The 18,765-nt window shown below is 43.7% G+C and overlaps 1 protein-coding gene across 2 annotated transcripts; it reads left to right on the top strand.

Annotated features, from left to right (window-relative positions):
- The first annotated feature begins 3,497 nt into the window (after window positions 1-3,497).
- Window positions 3,498-18,765, top strand: LOC106564907 (signal recognition particle subunit SRP68). 2 transcript variants are annotated; one of them, XM_014131408.2, is made up of 17 exons: window positions 3,498-3,785; window positions 4,138-4,204; window positions 4,319-4,447; window positions 4,667-4,862; window positions 5,155-5,237; window positions 5,538-5,647; window positions 5,862-5,944; window positions 6,212-6,352; window positions 11,801-11,899; window positions 12,150-12,211; window positions 12,449-12,602; window positions 13,601-13,695; window positions 13,948-14,077; window positions 14,654-14,713; window positions 14,867-14,942; window positions 15,141-15,193; window positions 17,049-18,765. In XM_014131408.2, exons 1-17 carry the CDS (start codon window positions 3,698-3,700, stop codon window positions 17,274-17,276), a joined length of 1,854 nt encoding a protein of 617 aa, XP_013986883.1. In that variant the 5' UTR covers window positions 3,498-3,697; the 3' UTR covers window positions 17,277-18,765. The 2 variants fall into 2 exon arrangements, with proteins under 2 accessions (XP_013986883.1, XP_013986884.1); XM_014131409.2 differs by lacking the exon at window positions 14,654-14,713 and having other exon boundaries at window positions 3,503-3,785.

Genomic DNA, 18,765 nt, shown 5'->3' with positions numbered 1-18,765 from the left:
GGATTCGAAAATTCCCGTAACACATACCCAAGACGACCCGAGGCTGTAATCACTGCCAAAGGTGCTTCAACAAAGTACTGAGTAAAGGGTCTCAATACTTATGTAAATGTGATATCATTTTTTTTTTTTTTTTTTTAATACATTTGCAAAAATGTCTAAACCGGTTTTTGCTTTGTCATTATTGGGTATTGTGTGTTGATGTGGGGGAAAAAACTATTTAATCTATTTAAGAATAAGGCTGTAATGTAACAAAATGTGGAAAAAGTGAAGGGTCTGAATACTTTCCGAATGCACTGTATATATGTTCATATACACTGAACAAAAATATTAACGCAACAATTTCAAAGATTGTACTGAGGTAAAGTTCATATAAAGAACATTCAATTTAAGTAAAGTCATTAGGCCCTAATCTATGGATTTCACATGACTGGGAATACAGATACAAAAAAAAAAAAATAGGGGCGTGGATCAGAAAACCAGTTAGTATCTGGTGTGACCACCATTTGCCTCATGCAGCGTGCATGCAGTCCTTCTCATAGAGTTGATCAGGCTGTTGATTGTGGCCTCTGGAATGTTGTCCCACTCTTCTTCAATGGCTGTGCGAAGTTTCTGGATATTGGCAGGAACTGGAACACGCTTTTGTACTTTTTTAAAATGTTACCTGTATTTAACTAGGCAAGTCAGTTAAGAACAAATTCTTATTTTCAATGACAGCCTAGTAACAGTGGGTTAACTGCCTTGTTTAGGGGCAGAACGACAGATTTTTACCTTGTCAGCTTGGGGATTCGATCTTGCGGATATAAGTCCAACGCTCTAACCACTAGGCTGCCTGCCACCCACTCGTCGATCCAGAGCATTCCAAACGTGCTCAATGGGTGACATGTCTTGTAAGTATGCAGGCCATGGAAGAACTGGGATATTTTCAGTTTCCAAGAATTGTGTAGAGATCCTTGCAACATGGGGCCGTGCTTTATCATGCTGAAACTTGAAGTGTTGGCAGTGGATGAATGGCACGACAATGGGCTTCAGGATCTCGTCACGGTATGTGTTTGTTGTCCTAGCTTATGCCTGCCCATACCATAACCCCACCGCCACCATGGGGCACTCTGTTCACATCAGCAAACTGCTCGCCTACATGACGCTGTCTACATGCTGTCTGCCATCTGCTTGGTACAGTTGAAACTGGGATTAATCCTCAAAGAGCACACTTCTCCAGCATGTCAGTGGCCATCATAGGTAAGCATTTGCCCACTGAAGTTGGTTACGACGCTGAACTGCAGTCAGGTCAAGACCCTGGTGAGGATGATGAGTATGCAGATAAGCTTCCCTTAGAACGTTTCTGACAGTTTGTGTAGAAATTCTTTGGTTGTGCAAACCCAGTTTCATCAGCTGTCCTGGTGGCTGGTCTCAGATGATCCCACAGGTGAAGAAGTCTGATGTGGAGGTCCTGGGCTGCCATGGTTACACGTGGTCTGCGGTTGTGAGGCCGGTTGGAAGTACTTCCAAAATCTCTAAAACAATGTTTTGGTAGAGAGCTTATGGTAGAGAAATTAACATTCAATTCTCAGGCAACAACTCTGGTGGACATTCCTGCAGTCAGCATGCCAATTGCATGCCCCCTTAACTAGAGACACCTGTGGCGTTGTGTGACAAAACTGCCCATTTCAGTGGCCGTTTATTGTCCCCAGCACAAGGTGCGCCTGTGTAATGATCATGCTGTTTAATCAACTTCTTAATAAGCCACACCAGTCAGGTGCCAGACTGAGTTCTGGAGGTGAAATGGAAGTGAATGAAGGCGAGTTAAGTGAGGTGGAAGGTGTGGTGAAAAGCTTGTCGCCTAAGCCTGGCATCAATGGACATGATAAAGCAGAATTTGGTCCAGTAGGAGTGACCTTTTTGGAGAGTTGGGTGGTGAACTTGTGATATTTGTTTGTGTTTCTTCTGACCAGAGGCAGCGGGCGCTCCGTGTTACCTAACTTAGGTTAAGATCTGTTTCTTACTTTGCTCTTAGGAACAGGGCACCATTGAATGGATTGATTTCTGGCTAAGCGTTAAGTGTACAGGTGGCGCAATTGAAGTTTAAGATTCCTGGTGTTTGTGTTGCCCGCCGTTTGGTACGACACAGACCCAGTGGTGAGCTTGGTGAAGCAGAGGAGTCACTGTCAGTCATTTTGAGTTTTGAGTCAGTCTTTACCCGACAAAAGCCATGTTAGGATATATCAGTTATCCTGTCAGAGCATTTGTGCCGAATCCACTGCGCTGTTTCAGGTGCAATGTTTATGGTCATGTTGCAGCAGTTTGAAGGAGGGAGATTCCAAGATTTGAGAAGTGTGCAGGAGGGCATGGGATAGAGGATTGTGTAGTTTTGGTGGATAACATTTTGTGTTAACTGTAGGGGTACCCATGTTCAAATCAAATCAAATTTGTCACATGTGCTGAATACAACAGGTGTAGTACACCTTACAGTGAAATGCTGAATTACAAGCCCTTAACCAACAATGCTATAAGAAGTTAAGAAAAAAAAGTGTGAAGTAGAAAATAGGAAATAAAAGTAACAAATAATTAAACAGCAGCAGTAAAATAACAAGCGAGGCTATATACAGGGGGTACCGGTTAGTTGAGGTAATATGTACATGTAGGTAGAGTTAAAGTGACTATGCATAGATTATAAACAGAGAGTAGCAGCAGTGTAAAATAGGGGTCTGGGTAACCCTTTGATTAGCTGTTCAGGAGTCTTATGGCTTGGGGGTAGAAGCTGTTATTAAGAAGCCTTTTGGACCTCGACTTTGTGTGCCGGTACCGCTTGCCGTGTTGCTGGGGATCAGAAGTGTCCGGTGCGAGAGAGGCAGGTTGAGATGGCCAGAGTCAGAGTAGTGCAGAAGGTGTTGAAAGCAGAGGAGGGTGGATCAAGGGTGAGGGATCCTGAGAGGATCCCAGTGAGTAGTAGATCTGTCAGCACAGAGGGATAGGCAAACAAGTGACATATGCTTCAGTAAGGTTGGCTTCTTAGCATTCATAGCAATGGTTATCAAGTGTACCACAGAAATTGATAGACAATCACAGAAAATAGATGTGGTGGCAGCTGCAGAGAAGTATTTGACTTTATAATAATTCATTATTTTTAAAACATTTTTACAGGGTGTGTTGAGTGGTGGTGTTCCGTCCTCCCAGGCCATTGGCATGGTGCAGAAGTTAATAGGGTCAAGGTAGTGGAATGGAGTAGTGGGTTTTCAGTGAGTGTAGGATTAGTTTGACGGATGTTTTTTGTTTTACAAAGTATCATGTATATATTATAGTCCAGTTGGAGGCGGTAATGCAGCATATTAGATGTCACCCGCCGTTACACTCAGAAGAAGAAGATGGTGTACGCATTATCTTGGAAAATGAGAAAATGTTCACTTAACAGGGATGTAAACTAATGCAAAACATTTTAGAGAAATTAGCTTTTTGTGCGTATGGAACATTTCTGGGATCTTTTATTTCAGCTCATGAAACATGGGACTAACATTTACATGTTGCGTTTATATTTTTGTAGAATGTTTTAAGTGTAATTGGACTGTTTTGAATTGTTTATTTCGCTATTGTTGCGTGTCTTGTGTAAACATGGCAAGAATTGTATTAAAAGGTAAGCCCTTCCCTCAACGTTGACGCTGGAATCTACTTCCGGTGCATTTTTTCGGGTGCTACTTGCAGAAAAATGGCCTCCGACAAGCAAAATGAAGGAAAAATATTACCTATGGACGAGAATAAAGAAAATACAACGGAAGATGGAATAGGACTGGAGAGTATCCTTTCTAAAGTTATAAAGCTGACCCGGGACCAATATGTGATTTAGCGACACCAGTATGTTTTGGTGGAGGTGGGCTTCTATAACTAACGTTAGTTAGCTAACGTAATGTCGGAAGGCTAGCGCTAACTGTCATTAGAAAAGCGGTTTACAGATGTTGTCATTAGAATATTGCTAAAATCATGTGTATTTAAGTAAATTAACATTGTCAACCTGCTACATCCATCACATAATTCAAATCCACTGCTAAAGTATAGTTGCTGTGGCTTTTCTAATGCATCACTGTGTATGTAGCTAGCTTTAGGTTCCTGTGTGAATCTAGTAGACTGGCCCCTAACGCATACTTGCAGTTCTCCAGATCATCAAGGATTCCCAGCAACAACATGGCTTGCGACACGGGGATTATCAAAGATACAGGTGAGATGGAGGACTGGACTATGGCAGCGAATGGGTGTTTTAGAACCATAGATCATACCTTATGGTCTATGGCTCATAGTTTCACACTAAAATTCACCCATGTCTCTATCCTAGGGGATACTGCTCCCGGCGCTTGCGTCGTCTGCGCAAGACCCTGGGCTTCAAGTGCGGCAACAGGCACAAGTTCACTGGGAAGAAAATGACTGTCGACATGCTCTCTGACAACCGGTACTCTGACAACAGGTAATAAATAGTACCCGATCCCGTTCTTACAACAGTATTAAAGTACAACTGGATTTACAATCCAAATACTTCATGCGTGATACATGCAACCATCATTCTGTTCTAGAACTACAATCAAAATACTCATCATGCATGGAATGCCCAGAGAGGCACCAAAATAGCGGCCAGCACAAGTTGGCCCAAGTCCCTTGACTGTAACAAATCCCATTCCCCTTTTAGGTATCTACTGCTGGTACTGATGGAGGCTGAGAGGGCGTGGAGCTATGCCATGCAGCTGAAGCAGGAGGCAAACACAGAGCCCCGCAAGCGCTTTCACCTGCTGTCCCGCCTGCGGAAGGCCGCCAAACATGGAGAGAGGCTGGAGAAGCTGTGCGAGAGCCCTCGTGTGGATGCCAAGACCAAACTGGAAGCACAGGTAGCCTAATGCCCTGACCTGGAGAGTCAGTGACTTTCCCTATTGTTTCACCTTCATTTATTTCAACATGGGGTTCAAATGCTGTTGAAGTGAAGTAACAATTTAACTGAAACAAATATTTGAAGACAAATATTTATCAGTTGAGGAACCAACACTATGGCAGCTGGGAGTGCCCATGGCAGCTCGGCATGTCCTGGAGGAAAGAGCGCTTCAGGGCCCTGTCTTTCTAACCTAGCCGAAATAGTTGCTGATGACCTCTGAATTAATAATAATGAAAGCAACTTGTCTGCAGGCCTACACCTCCTACCTGAGTGGCATGGTGCGCTTTGAGCTGCAGGAGTGGAAGGCTGCCACGGAGGCCTTCAACAAGTGCAAGTGAGTCTGACCCCACTCTACTACCGAAATGCCTAAAGTGTGGCCCTTTTTGATTGCTGAGCTTTTGATCTAGAGTATTAAGATCATCATTTCACATGGGACAAATGAGGCCTCAACAATGTAAGCTACATTGTTTGTTGACAGATGTCAAGTTGTCTGGTGTTAACGAGAGGTACCTAAGTGTCGGCGTATGCTTAACATATCCAAACGCATTCAGCATATAGCTGTATTCTCGGACCACCATCTTGCTACTTGTGAACTATAGAAAATTCCATGTAACTGTATTGTAACCTCCCTCAGGACCATCTATGAGAAGCTGGCCAGTGCCTTTACTGAGGAGCTGGCAGTGCTGTATCACCAGCGTGTGGAGGAGATCTCACCCAACATCCGCTACTGTGCTTACAACATCGGTAGGCGACACACACAGCCCGTCGCTCACATTGACAGTGGATTGCACTTTTCACATTCACACATGCACACCTCTCATATCGAGAAAATCCCACACATCTGTGCGTTCTACAGCTTCTCTCTTTCCCACACCCTCGCACCGAACAGACACCCACACACAACTCGTTCCCGTTCAGTTGACTGGTAGTGAACAACCCTACTCCCCTCTGACCCCAGGTGACCAGAACGCCATGAATGAGCTGATGCAGATGAGGCTCAGTGCAGGAGGAGGAGGAGGCATGATGGCTGAGAAACTAGAGGTCAATGTGTGGTCCCTCTCACTGTAAAACACATACACAGTAACAACTATTTTGCTACTGGAAAGTATGGCCATAAACCTGTCCCTACATCTATATTTTACTCTTTAGTGCGGAGAAAATCACTTTGTTCCATTGTCCATACTGTTATACCACCTTAGGCAATGTATCGGGTCTGTATTCTATTTTTTTCAGTAGTAGGCTAGTGTGGATATTGGAACAGGCCTGTCTTATGTAGCATACTGTTGAATGGTTATGTTATTATTCCAGGCCCTAATCACACAGACGAGAGCCAAGCAGGCAGCCACTATGAGCGAGGTGGAGTGGCGAGGCCGAACGGTGCCCGTCAAGATCGACAAGGCCCGCATCTTCCTGCTGGGCCTGGGAGACAACGAGGCTGCCATCGCCCAGGTCAGTGACCCTACCAGGGGACTAGTCACGTTTTCACAGTATTGAGCCAAGCAGAACTTGACTGGGCTGGCCTGGTTTCACATCCACCACAGTTGCTAGAACTGTGAAAAGAAACTATCAGAGCCGGCACAGTACGCTTCAGGTCAGAATCATAGTGTTAAAAGCAGGGCTCGACATTTAACGCTTGTCCAGGACAACCAACAACAAAAAGTCGGACAAGCAGAATATAGATTTAAGTTGCCCGACTAGACAAATTATAAATAATTCACACACCAAAATATCAAACAATTACTCAGATTAGAATTTGATCTAAGCTGTCTTGCGTGCTGTTTTCCCAATCTCTGTAGAGCACATCTGACTATAATTATTGTATTGCATTGACAGGCATGAGCAGTCTTTCAATCACCTGCAGTTGCAAGCTCCGCTTTTGAGTTCACCCTGTGCATATTTGTTTGTTCCAGAAAACAGGGTTCGTACCTTGGTACGTGTGCATTATCTGTGCCAGTGAGCCGTTGCCCGAGAGAGACATTGCAGCAGCAGATAGCCTTTTAAAATAACAATAGACGAACTAGATGGCCAGTTTTAAAACGTATTGTATAGTCTGGCTAGTTCTCTTGGTAGTTAACTATTTAGCTATTAGCATGTATTAGCGTCATGTCCTAAACCTTTCACCAGCACACTCGTCAATAACTGTAAATGGCCTTGTGAGTGTGTGGGCAGTGTGAGCGTTCATCAACTGCGTAGTTGTTGAACGGGTGCGTTAATACACCAATGCTACATACACCGGTTGCAATGCCGCCTCATTGGGAGCTGAGAAATAAATCTGACATTGTTGGAAAGCTGCGATTTTTCAATATTGGCCATGTAATTCTGGCATCTGTCAGAATGTGTATGAACACTGAATAAACCAACTATCTTCTTTGAAAGTGTTTCTTTGCTTCTTACAACATGCATATCAGTCACCTATTTTGGCCTATGGTGGTACAGGCCTTTTATTTTTTTTTGGGGGGGGGACAAGTAACTTGAGCTTTCAGACAAGTAAAGAATCTGTCCTACTTGTCCGACGGACAAGTGGCAAAAAAACCCCTGTTAATGTCAAGCCCTGAAAAGGGTTTCGCTGTTCTGCTTGGACACCTCTGCTTCGTTATGGGCTAGTGGGATGAAGCTGCAGGGCTAGTAGTTAACTTATGAGCCTAGTGAACAAGGATACCTTGTGAACTAATGGAACTAGAGAAACTGTTGGTGAACTAGGGGGCCAGTGAACAGGGGTTTAGTGCTGCAGCCTAGTCGGTGCTCTATTTCTCTAGTGGTATCGAGCTGTTCTCAACCAGTCTGTAGGGAGAGGTTGTCCTAAAGGCAGGTAAGGAGTCCAACGGTGGCGATCATCACATGTAGTTCACCTTGGGTCTCAGTAGGTGGCGTTCGGTCCACTACAGCTCTCTGACAGGTGTCTTTTGTCAGAATCTTCTTACCTTCCCTATCGGGCTTCCTGTTGGCCTACCTCTCCCTCCCTGCGGCCACACCCGTCACACCCACCTGCACTAGGCTCTGGCATGCTGCCACTCGTGCTGTCAGACTGCATTCTATGCATAGCAACCCACACACTCACATGGCTACACCCATCAGCCCTAGTCTCTATGGACAGACTAGCATCGGAGCTAAATGGTTATCAGTTTGGGAGTGGGACCATTATTTGTGTTAGATGTAGCAGAGCATTACATGTAATTGTTGTGCTTACACTTTTGAAGTAAGGCTGAATTTGGGTCTGGTCAGAAATTCCCCTCATACCTGTCCTCAACCGGCTGTATCCAAATGTGCTTTTTGAGTTGAGGGTTAACATTTTATGCACTTCAGTCCTTAATTGATATATTGTCAGTCAATGATTATTTTACGTTTACGGAAGGTACCATTTGATGTGGGGAACACAAGGGTTCAGAAACAGTTGGACCATAATACCTTTCCCCCTATGGCTGCCTCTACTTCTACACTCCCCTGTATTTACCTCAGTTGTCTCAAGTTCTGGCCCATTTTTATACAGAGCGATTGGTTACATTGTCTGCTATACCAATAACAACCCTCCTTTTACTTGTATCATTGCACATCCTGCAAACCACCAGTAGAACGTGATCATTTTTAATCCATTTTCACATTCACTCTGTTGGTAATGCTTACGAACTCTAAAAGTAGCAGAGTTCCCACTCTGGAACTGTGATATGCCAGTAGAGTATATTATGTTACATTTCAATATTCATGTTTATATATATTTCAACATTCATAAATGTACGAACATTAAAATACTACTCTTATTACAGAGCAAGCAGTAAAGCTTCATTTGACGTACATTTTTGCTTTGTAGCTCACAAATGAAACATTATGGAATCTTAAAAGGAGGCCTAGGTAAGGTCAATGTCATATGGCAATTTTAAATATTTCAGATTTTATGCTTTTATATTTCACATTTGTGTCTGTCAACAATCCTTCATCCATAGGACTTCTGTGGATTACATTTAGTAAAAATCCCCCAAATCATGGTATTTTTTGTTGTCTGGGTTTCGTGAGGGATCCCTCAACCATTCCAACGGAACTGCCATTTAAGGCCATGCACAATCGCTAGGGGACATACTGAAGAGAGATGTGCCATCCCTCCTTCTTTCCCTCCATCTGTGAAGAGCACCGAAGACACCAGACTGGTTCTCCCAGTCCTGTTAGGGGCTAGGCGTTGCCAGGGTGGTGGCACTAGTGAATGTCTCACCACAATACACCCTCCCCACATGCTGGATGGACAGGAGTGAATGTTACTTCATAGTCTGCCCAATACGAATTTGTGTTAAAGGGCAACTCTCATAAATTTTCCTCATTTTCATTATCTCCAGCACAATACCGTTGTTTACATATGTGAAAATGGTGCATTTCTACGTTTTGTAGAACAATGTATAATGTTAAGGCATTCTACCCAATGACATCATCAAAAGTGAAAAACACAGATTTTCAAACACAGATTTGTGGTGATGTGGGGAGGATGAAAATGCAATCCCTCTGGCTAGAAACTCATTGCAGGTTTTTAAAATGTGTATATATATTCTTTTTAAATCGTAACTTGTGATGTCACAAGATAGGTTTCCATCCAATTGGTGACAGATTTTGATGCGGATATTCCAAAATCCACAAAACTGACTTCCAAAAATCAGTGCATGATGACGTGCACACAATGCACTTTTTCTCTTAAGTTCATGTACCGGAAAAAAAAGTATAAATAAATACTAAATTTCAATGTGTTTCCATCACATTTTCAACTCTACCAAGAGTTTTGTCACAAACTGTTGTGTTAAATAGCAAATATCCCTAGTCTGGTCAGATACAGTGCGTAGGGTTGGGCGTTATCCAGGTTTTCATAGTCCTGTTTCTCTACCATACTGGGGTATACGGTCTTAACGCAAGTGCACACAAGGGGTGATTATATAGTTTTAAGTAGTTATACATTTTTTGCACACACAACAATTTAATCAACAGAGATCTTGATCACGGAAAGGATTAAATGTCTCTGCTGTAACCAAGAAGCTTGATCTTGACTTCTAGATGTCAAGTTAGCAAACCAAATGCATAGCTGGAGCCCGTACCTGGATATCATTTTATTTGACACATTCAATATGTAGTTATTATTATAAGCAGTGGCGTAGCATGCACCCTCGTACATAAAAAAAAAAAGAATACATTTAAACAATGTGGGTGCGTGCCAAGCCACTGTTTCTAACGAAATCTAAGATGTGTTAAATTATATCCAGCTAAGGGCTCCAGCTATGCATTTGGTTTGCTTATTATTCTTTTGAACGGTATTCAAATCATACCGTCGGTATTTCGAAATACCCCAGTATACTGTATGACCGGTATACCGCCCAAGCCTAACAGTGCGGGTAGGCTACTTAACATAATGACGCTATTAAGAGTGAGGAATATCTTTATTGTCAAATGGCAGCCAAGCATCGATCATCATGTCACCAGAATAAGACCCTCGATTATTTATTGGAAAAGAGCATCAAGATCACCGTGCACTTTCACCACCCTGTAAAGTTCATCATGAATTCTATCATCTGTAGCCTAACCTACTAAACTGCATTGTTTCCCGGAGTTGTAGTGGGAGGACCACACACCATATCATCTCATGACTCCAGTATGATTATAATGTCTATTTGTGCTTTAAGGAGTTTCCACCACCATTTCGCGCATAATTCATTTTACCGACACACAAAGATTCCACCTTGTCGAATGAACGTTATCTTTCGGCATTTATAAAATTGTACTGTAACCATCGGTTTCCATCACAGCTGTCGTGATAAATGTTTTTATACAGTATTACTTTACTCTCATAAATGGATGGAAACGTGCTTAATGATAAGCATTTCTTTAGGATGTTATATTTTTAACCACAGATCATATAAATGTGCTGTTTTCAAATATGTAGACACTGGTATGGTGGTGGAGATGATGAGTCTGAGGTTAAAAAGTGGCAGAGTTGTCTTTTTTAAGTGGTACGCTCCCAAATCGTTCCCCGCCATGTTTTAGCGCTTTAACGATTGCTTAAGCGTTTTTGTCAACTGAAGAGAAGACACTGACGAATCCTCAGATTTACTATGTCTCACAAGCATGTACACCGATTCGTCAGAAGATAAGATGCGGCAAAATAATTTAAGATTGGATGGATTTGTCCGCAGGGGAATATCTAACAAACATATTTTATAAGTAATTTTTTTTAGTATGGGCACTGCTAGGACGTTCTAACTAGGACAAATGAGTCATTGATGATACTGTAATATTTCTGACTCACTCATCTTCTGAAATGACTGACATTGTTCATAAACAATATAAACCACAACACTTGGCTGCCTCCCAAACCTGCATGTTAGCCTACTGTAACGTACACAATAAGCCTGTGTCACATCTTGGGGGACATGAAGAACAAGGCTTCTTTCACATCGGTCCTGAGTTACAGTAACTCTAGGAATTGACCTTTTACAGGAATGTCTACAGCAACCTACCCTGCTGCGTACGTTTGTCTCCCCCAGTCACAGCCTTACCCAAGACCTACTTTAACTTTTACGCTAATATTTACATTTGCATGATTTTATTCTGATTTGTACTGTTAAGCAAGGCTCTACGGGCAACAATTTCAAGTATGAGCACGTGTGTGAGTGAAATGCTGACGTAGCTATTTTCAAGGTATTTCCTCAGTTTTGTTTCATACGGTTTCATATTATCGCACAAAGAAATACGAATCTCATATCCCAGCATCAGTCCCGGGGGGGGCTGTGCTGAAAGCCCACAGCACAGGCATAGGGAAGATCTCTCTTGCTTATGCCTCGTGTCCTCTATCATCATGTCCTTCCCAATACCCATTGGAGGAGAAGGTCAGGGGATCACCATTTATATAGGATCACCATTTGTCCCCCACAGGCAGCCAATGAGGAGACCAAGGAACGTCTGTACGAGACCCTACTAGCCGAGTGCAGAGACACCATCCATGCTGTGAGAGAGGAGCTGAAGACTGAAGCTGTAAGTATGACTGACTGACACTGAAAGAGTTACAGACATGACTGTTTGGGTTACAGAATGACACATTTGAAGTTAGACATGAGTTAGGGCTACGAACTGACCAGGGTTCACATTGATACTTGGGTTTACAGACCTGACGTAGTAAAGTTCATAGGATAAACAGTAACGTGAGTAGTAGGGTCCAGGACTGTACCAGACTCTGTCACTATCTGTTTATGGGTAAATGCTCCCTGACTATTCAACTCTGCAGAAGCAGCGAGAGAGATCTGATGAAGCCAGTGGCAAGGTGTCCAACCTGCAGTTCCTGCACAGGTAAGAGAGGTCATTCTGTCTGTCTGACATTTGTCAGAGGATGCAAGACGCATGGTGACCCCCATCTCCTCACCTCATCCTCAACCGTATTGGAGGAGAAGGTCCGAGGTCCCTCCCCTCAGACCGTCTTCTCCGATGCGTTTTGATTAGATGAGAAATGCAAGCAAATATGAATTAAGAGCCTATCTGTACATGGAACCAGTCTTTGACCTGTGTTTGTGTTCCCCCCCTCCATAGCTACCTGACCTACATCAAGCTGTGGACGGTGGTGAAGAGGAACGAGAGCATGGCCCACGTGCTGCAGGCCAAGCTGAAGGAGCCGCAGACGGACGAGAACAAAAGGGGCCCTCGCCCCCAGGACCTCATTCGCCTCTATGACATCATCCTCCAGGTACAAACACACCTGGGTCGTATTCAGTAGCCACAAAACGTAAGAAAACAGAGTTAAAACAGGGCGGTACTACCTGAGGTTGTCCAATAAAAACGTAATTTATTTTTCTGTTAACTTTTTGCTGTTGTGTACACTAATGAATACACCTCTGATAACACAACAACACCACGTCACATTACATTGTCATCTCTGGCACATTCCCAATGTCTGTGTCCTTGTCGTCTCATAATGTTACAGTAATTGATAGTGAAACTGAATGGTTTGATATTTTCCTGCTTCATAACCACAAAACATCCAAACCACTCTATTTACTCAGCATACCCAGGATCATGTCCAAAAACTATACTGAACAGAAATATAAACGCAACATGTAAAGTGTTGGTTTCATGAGCTGAAATAAAAGATCCCAAAAATGTTCCACAGGCACAAAAAGCTTATTTCTCTCAAGTTTTGAGAACAAGTTTATTTACATCCCCGTTAGTGAGCATTTGTCCTTTGCCAAGATAATCCGTTCACCCAACAGGTGTGCAGATCAAGAAGCTGATTAAACAGCATGATCATTACACAGGTGCACTTTGTTCTGGGGACAACAAAAGGCCACTCTAAAATGAGCAGTTTTGTCACACGACACAATGCCACAGATGTATCAGCGTACAATTGGCATACTGACTGCAGGAATGTCCACCAGAACTGTTGCCAGAGATTTGAATGTTCATTTCTCTACCATAAGCCGCCTCCAACGTCACTTTAGAAAATGTGTCAGTCTGGCCAACCGGCCTCACAACCGCAGACCACGTGTAACCACGCCAGCCCAGGACTTCCACATCCGACTTCTTCACCTGCGGGATCGTCTGAGGGGGTGCCCGCCATTCAACCCTAATGTTAAGCCTGTAGAAATAGTATGTTTCTTTCTGATTCATTCTATTTCTACGGTTAATCCACTACCAGTGAGTCATCTTGTCCTTGATGTTGATGTTGCCTCGTGACTGTTTCTACAGAGTCTGGCTGAGTTGTCCACCCTGCAGGGCCTGGAGGAAGATCACACGTTCCAGAAGGAGGTGGCCCTCAAGATGCTGGTCTACAAGGCCTACAGGTCAGAGCTCACACGACGGAGGACACGCACGGCGTGCACACACACACACTCACTCCCACAGGTGTTTCTTCATAGCCTTGATGTATAAGCTAGTAAAGAAATGGCGCAAACTCATATATACACACACACACACACACACACACACACACACACAGTTTCTGGCATAATCCCTGCTGTGCAGGTGTTTCTGATCCGCCTCTGCCAGAACAGAAACATACACACAGTCACTAACATCCCCGCTCTCTCCCCCAGGTGTTTCTTCATAGCCCAGTCGTACGTGCTGGTGAAGAAGTGGAGCGAGGCTCTGGTCCTGTATGAGCGGGTCCTGAAGTACGCCAAGGAGGTCCAGTCCAAGGCTAAGAGCCTCAACAACAGCCTCAAGGTAACAGACACTGACCTATAACCGCTGACCCCCTGACTGGGGCCATTATGTAAACGTACATTTTTAACATGCTGGTAACTGCCAAAATAAAGGAAACGCCAACATAAAGTGTCTTAATAGGGCGTTGGGCCACCACGAGTCACAACAGCTCCAATGCACCTATGCATGGCATCGATTCTGCAAGTGTCTGGATCTCTATTGGAGGGTTTTGACACCATTCTTCCATGAGAAATTCCATAATTTGGTGTTTTGTTGATGGTGGTGTAACAACGCTGTCTCAGGCGCCGCTCCAGAATCTCCCTTAAGTGTTCAATTGGGTTGAGATCTGGTGACGGCCATGACGCATGGTTTACATGGTTTTCATGCTCATCGAACCATTCAATGGCCACTCGTGCCACCTGGATGGGGCCATTGTCATCCTATGGGGGCATAGTCATGATAGCCAAAATAATGGCCTTCCCAGTATTTTTATACATGACCCTAAGCATAATTAACTCGGTGCACCTGTGTGGAAGCACCTGCTTTCAATATACTTTGTATCCCTCATTTATTCAAGTGTTTCCATTATTTTGGCAGTTACCTGTATATGCAAATCAAGGGTTGAAGAAAAGCTCAAACCATGACAATATCCACAAAGTAGGTGTTCTATTATCTTTTGGGTATATCTTTTGGGGGGGTCTGTCATTGAAATGGATGCAGGTCGGAAAACATACGTGTTATTCTTGATACTCTACTGTGGGACTGTCTAAAAGTGTCTTTGCCTAATGTATCTGTCTCCCTTTCCTAAAGGATCTGCCTGATGTGCAGGAGCTGATCACAGAGGTCAATGCTGAGAAATACTCGCTTCAGGCGGCGGCCATCTTAGGTGGGTACCTGACTTGCAATGGCCATTTTTGTTTCTATAGGGTAATACCCTTACCTGGGTTAAGCAACTTTCTTTGTATTGACTTTTCTGCTTGACTTGTCATTGTTGTGACCTGACTGGTGTGTGTTTTGTAAGACCTGAGGTCTATGGTTTATTTTGCATGTGTTTTGAAGCTGAGGGTGTGTGTTTGTATTTTAGACACAGAGGATGCTCCTGAAGCACCCTCTCAGCAGAAGGTGAAAGACAACACGGTAAGAAGGAACAAAATTAGTTCTGTGTTAACCCTGACTCCTCTGTACCTCCCAAGTTCCAGCCTTGCCATTTTCTAGACTACTTTCAGACGATGGTGGAATAAATGAAAGGTGTACAGTCGTGGCCAAAGGTTTTGAGAATGACACAAATATTAATTTTCACAAAGTCTGCTGCCTCAGTTTGTATGATGGCAATTTGCATATACTCCAGAATGTTATGAAGAGTGATCAGATGAATTGCAATTAATTGCAAAGTCCCTCTTTGCCATGCAAATGAACTGAATCCCCCCCAAAAAACATTTCCACTGCAATTCTGCAGAAGGCTTCAGGGCGCCCAAGAAAGTCCAGCAAGCGCCAGGACCGTCTCCTAAAGTTGATTCAGTTGTGGGATCGGGGCACCACCAGTACAGAGCTTGCTCAGGAATGGCAGCAGGCAGGTGTGAGTGCATCTGCATGCACAGTGAGGCAAAGACTTTTGGAGGATGGCCTGGCGTCAAGAAGGGCAGCAAAGAAGCCACTTCTCTCCAGGAAAAACATCAGGGACAGACTGATATTCTGCAAAAGGTACAGGGATTGGACTGCTGAGGACTGGGGTAAAGTCATTTTCTCTGAATCCCCTTTCCGATTGTTTGGGGCATCTGGGGAAAAAAGCTTGTCCGGAGAAGACAAGGTGAGCGCTACCATCAGTCGTGTGTCATGCCAACAGTAAAGCATCCTGAGACCATTCATGTGTGGGGTTACTTCTCAGCCAAGGGAGTGGGCTCACTCACAATTTTGCCTAAGAACACAGCCATGAATAAAGAATGGTACCAACACATCCTCCGAGAGCAACTTCTCCCAACCATCCAGAAACCGTTTTGTGACGATCAATGCCTTTTCCAGCATGATGGAGCACCTTGCCATAAGGCAAAAGTGATAACTAAGTGGCTTGGGGAACAAAACATCGATATTTTGGGTCAGGAAACTCCCCAGACCTTAATCCCATTGAGAACTTGTGGTCAATCCTCAAGAGGCGGGTGGACAAACAAAAATCCACAAATTCTGACAAACTCCAAGCATTGATATGCAAGAATGGGCTGCCATCAGTCAGGATGTGGCCCAGAAGTTAATTGACCGCATGCCAGGGCAGATTGCAGAGGTCTTGAAAAAGAAGAGTCAACACTGCATATATTGACTCTTTGCATCAACTTCATGTAATTGTCAATAAAAGCCTTTGACACTTATGAAATGCTTGTAATTATACTTCAGTATTCCATAGTAACATTTGACCAAAATATCTAAAGACACTGAAGCAGCAAACTTTGTGAAAATTAATATTTGTGTCATTCTCAAAACTTTTGGACACGACTGTAGTATGTTAGTTGTGCAGTAGTGAGAGGAAGTAGTTTTGGGAATAGGAGTGTGCCTACCACAGATCATGCCTTACATGGGCCAGCCTGTGGGAAACAATACTCCCTGAACTGCCTCAGTCAATACAGGACAGAGCTGGAATGCTGCTTAGCAGACTGACACGGAAAAACGACAATGTTTGGGTGACGGGTGACTTATACCAGGAGGCCTCTGCCAGACATACTATATGTCATTGTGTAATCCCACACAGGGTCAGGTTTCACTCTTTAATCTGTCATAGTAATGTCATGCTGCTGCTATCATGAGCAGTGTATGTCGACATGGCAGGTATTAGTTGTTCACTACTGAACCTAGTGCTGGTTCATGAAAAATGACCTCTGCTTTGCATTGGAACCACAGCGTATGTTTTCTGCTAGCTGACAGACTAGCCAAACCTTATGACAGGTTCTAGTCATTTACTATTACCAGTCCTTGCTCTCCCTCTAATTTGTCCCCCCCCATCCAGCCTCTGTGTGAGCGTCTGGAAACCTTCCACCTGGACCCCACCCTGGTGGGGAAGCAGCCCAACCTGGTCCAGTTCCCCCCAGACTTCCAGCCCATCCCCTGTAAGCCCCTCTTCTTTGATCTGGCACTCAACCACGTGGCCTTCCCATCCCTCGACGACAAGGTGGAGCAGAAGGGCAAGGGCGGCCTGACCGGCTACATCAAGGGCATCTTCGGCTTCGGCAGCTAAATCGAGTCCCAGGCTTCGGTGAGGCCTTCAGGTTGGAAGCAGCCATGGGCCCCCATGATATTGACAAACCGGCTGAGTGGGTTTCTAGAAAACTTTCTCCGTCTCCACCTGAACTGTGGAAACAATGTCTGTGTCTGGAAATGGTACCCTGTTCCCTTATGTAGTAGACAACTTGGTCAAAAGTAGTGCACTGCATAGGGTATAGAGCGCCAACTCGAAAGCTACCAGTTTGAGACTTCATGTTCTAGAGGTTTCCAGGCCTTGTGTTTGTTCCCTTCAACATCCCCCAACACACTTTACAGAGGGAAACAAACCCAATTGACTTTTAATTTTCAACTCTTAAAAGCGCCTTCATGTACTCCGTCTCGATGTCAGTATACAGGAGGGAGGGAGAGGAAGTGTTGTACCAATCACGATCAAACAGGACAAACGGTATAAATGCAGGCACACACGGTAAATCCGCGACCAAGCCGTGATGTCTCATAACACGTTCATTTCTGATCGTGGTCATACTGTCGAAATCACCTCTGTATTGCCTCAACTTTCTTATGACTGTAATATCTAGATTGTGAGACAAGTTCTCAATATAGAGAATAATGTGTCCGTCTGTCTTGTCCTGCACGCCATTGTGCCACCAATACATCTCTGCATGGTTGACAGTTAACGTTAGACTAGACATCAGGGTTGAAATGGTCCTGTTAACTTCCTTATACAACAATGGGGTTCAGTGGCCAATGACTTTATATTCAGTACAGGAAAGGACTCTCTAAGGTGTTTATATTCTCTATTGATATGACTTTTTAAAACATTTTATGTAAGTTCTGTGTGTGACAAAAGACAGAATGAGCTTTGAGGTCAAAGGGCAGTGCTTAGGATTCATTTTGGCCTCACCTCCGAAAGTCTAGGAGGCAGCGTTCATGAACTTCTGTCCAAAACAACCCTAGTATGTCTAGAAATATTGTGTTTTGGTACACACTACTTCATTGTATCAGTTGGCTCCTATTCCAACAGGTTTTAAATGGGAGGGAGCGGCACCCTTTTTTGAGTGACTAACACCTCTTCAGCTTTTCCAGTACCAAAGCCGGTTCTGTAATCAAGAGCCTTTAGCTATTCAATGGACCTCCTATTTGCATATTTTTATTTTTTTGCAAACCGTGTTCTCAACTACAGGTTGTCAATTTACCTTCTGTCCTCTCTTCAATCTAACTCTTTGTTTTGTCTTTAATTCGGGGTTATATAAGTCTTGTACTTTTTATTTCGATGAATTTTTTTTTGTTTCCCAATGTCATGTATTAATAAACAGGATTTGGGTGATGATACGTGTTGGAATGGTTTCACGCATCATCACCCAAGATGCCTGAAAAATGAATTCTGTAAACATGATTTGAAAACAAGTGAAGTATTGAAAGAGAGAATTGTGAAATGGATGATGAAATGGATCGTTTTCAGGCTTCTAATTAAAAAAACGAGACATTTGCAGCAAACATGA

The sequence above is a fragment of the Salmo salar genome, chromosome ssa12, assembly GCF_905237065.1.
Source record: "Salmo salar chromosome ssa12, Ssal_v3.1, whole genome shotgun sequence".
Taxonomy (NCBI): Eukaryota; Metazoa; Chordata; class Actinopteri; order Salmoniformes; family Salmonidae; genus Salmo; species Salmo salar.
Note: the sequence above shows the minus strand (reverse complement) of the source record. Positions and strands in the feature narration are given on the sequence as shown.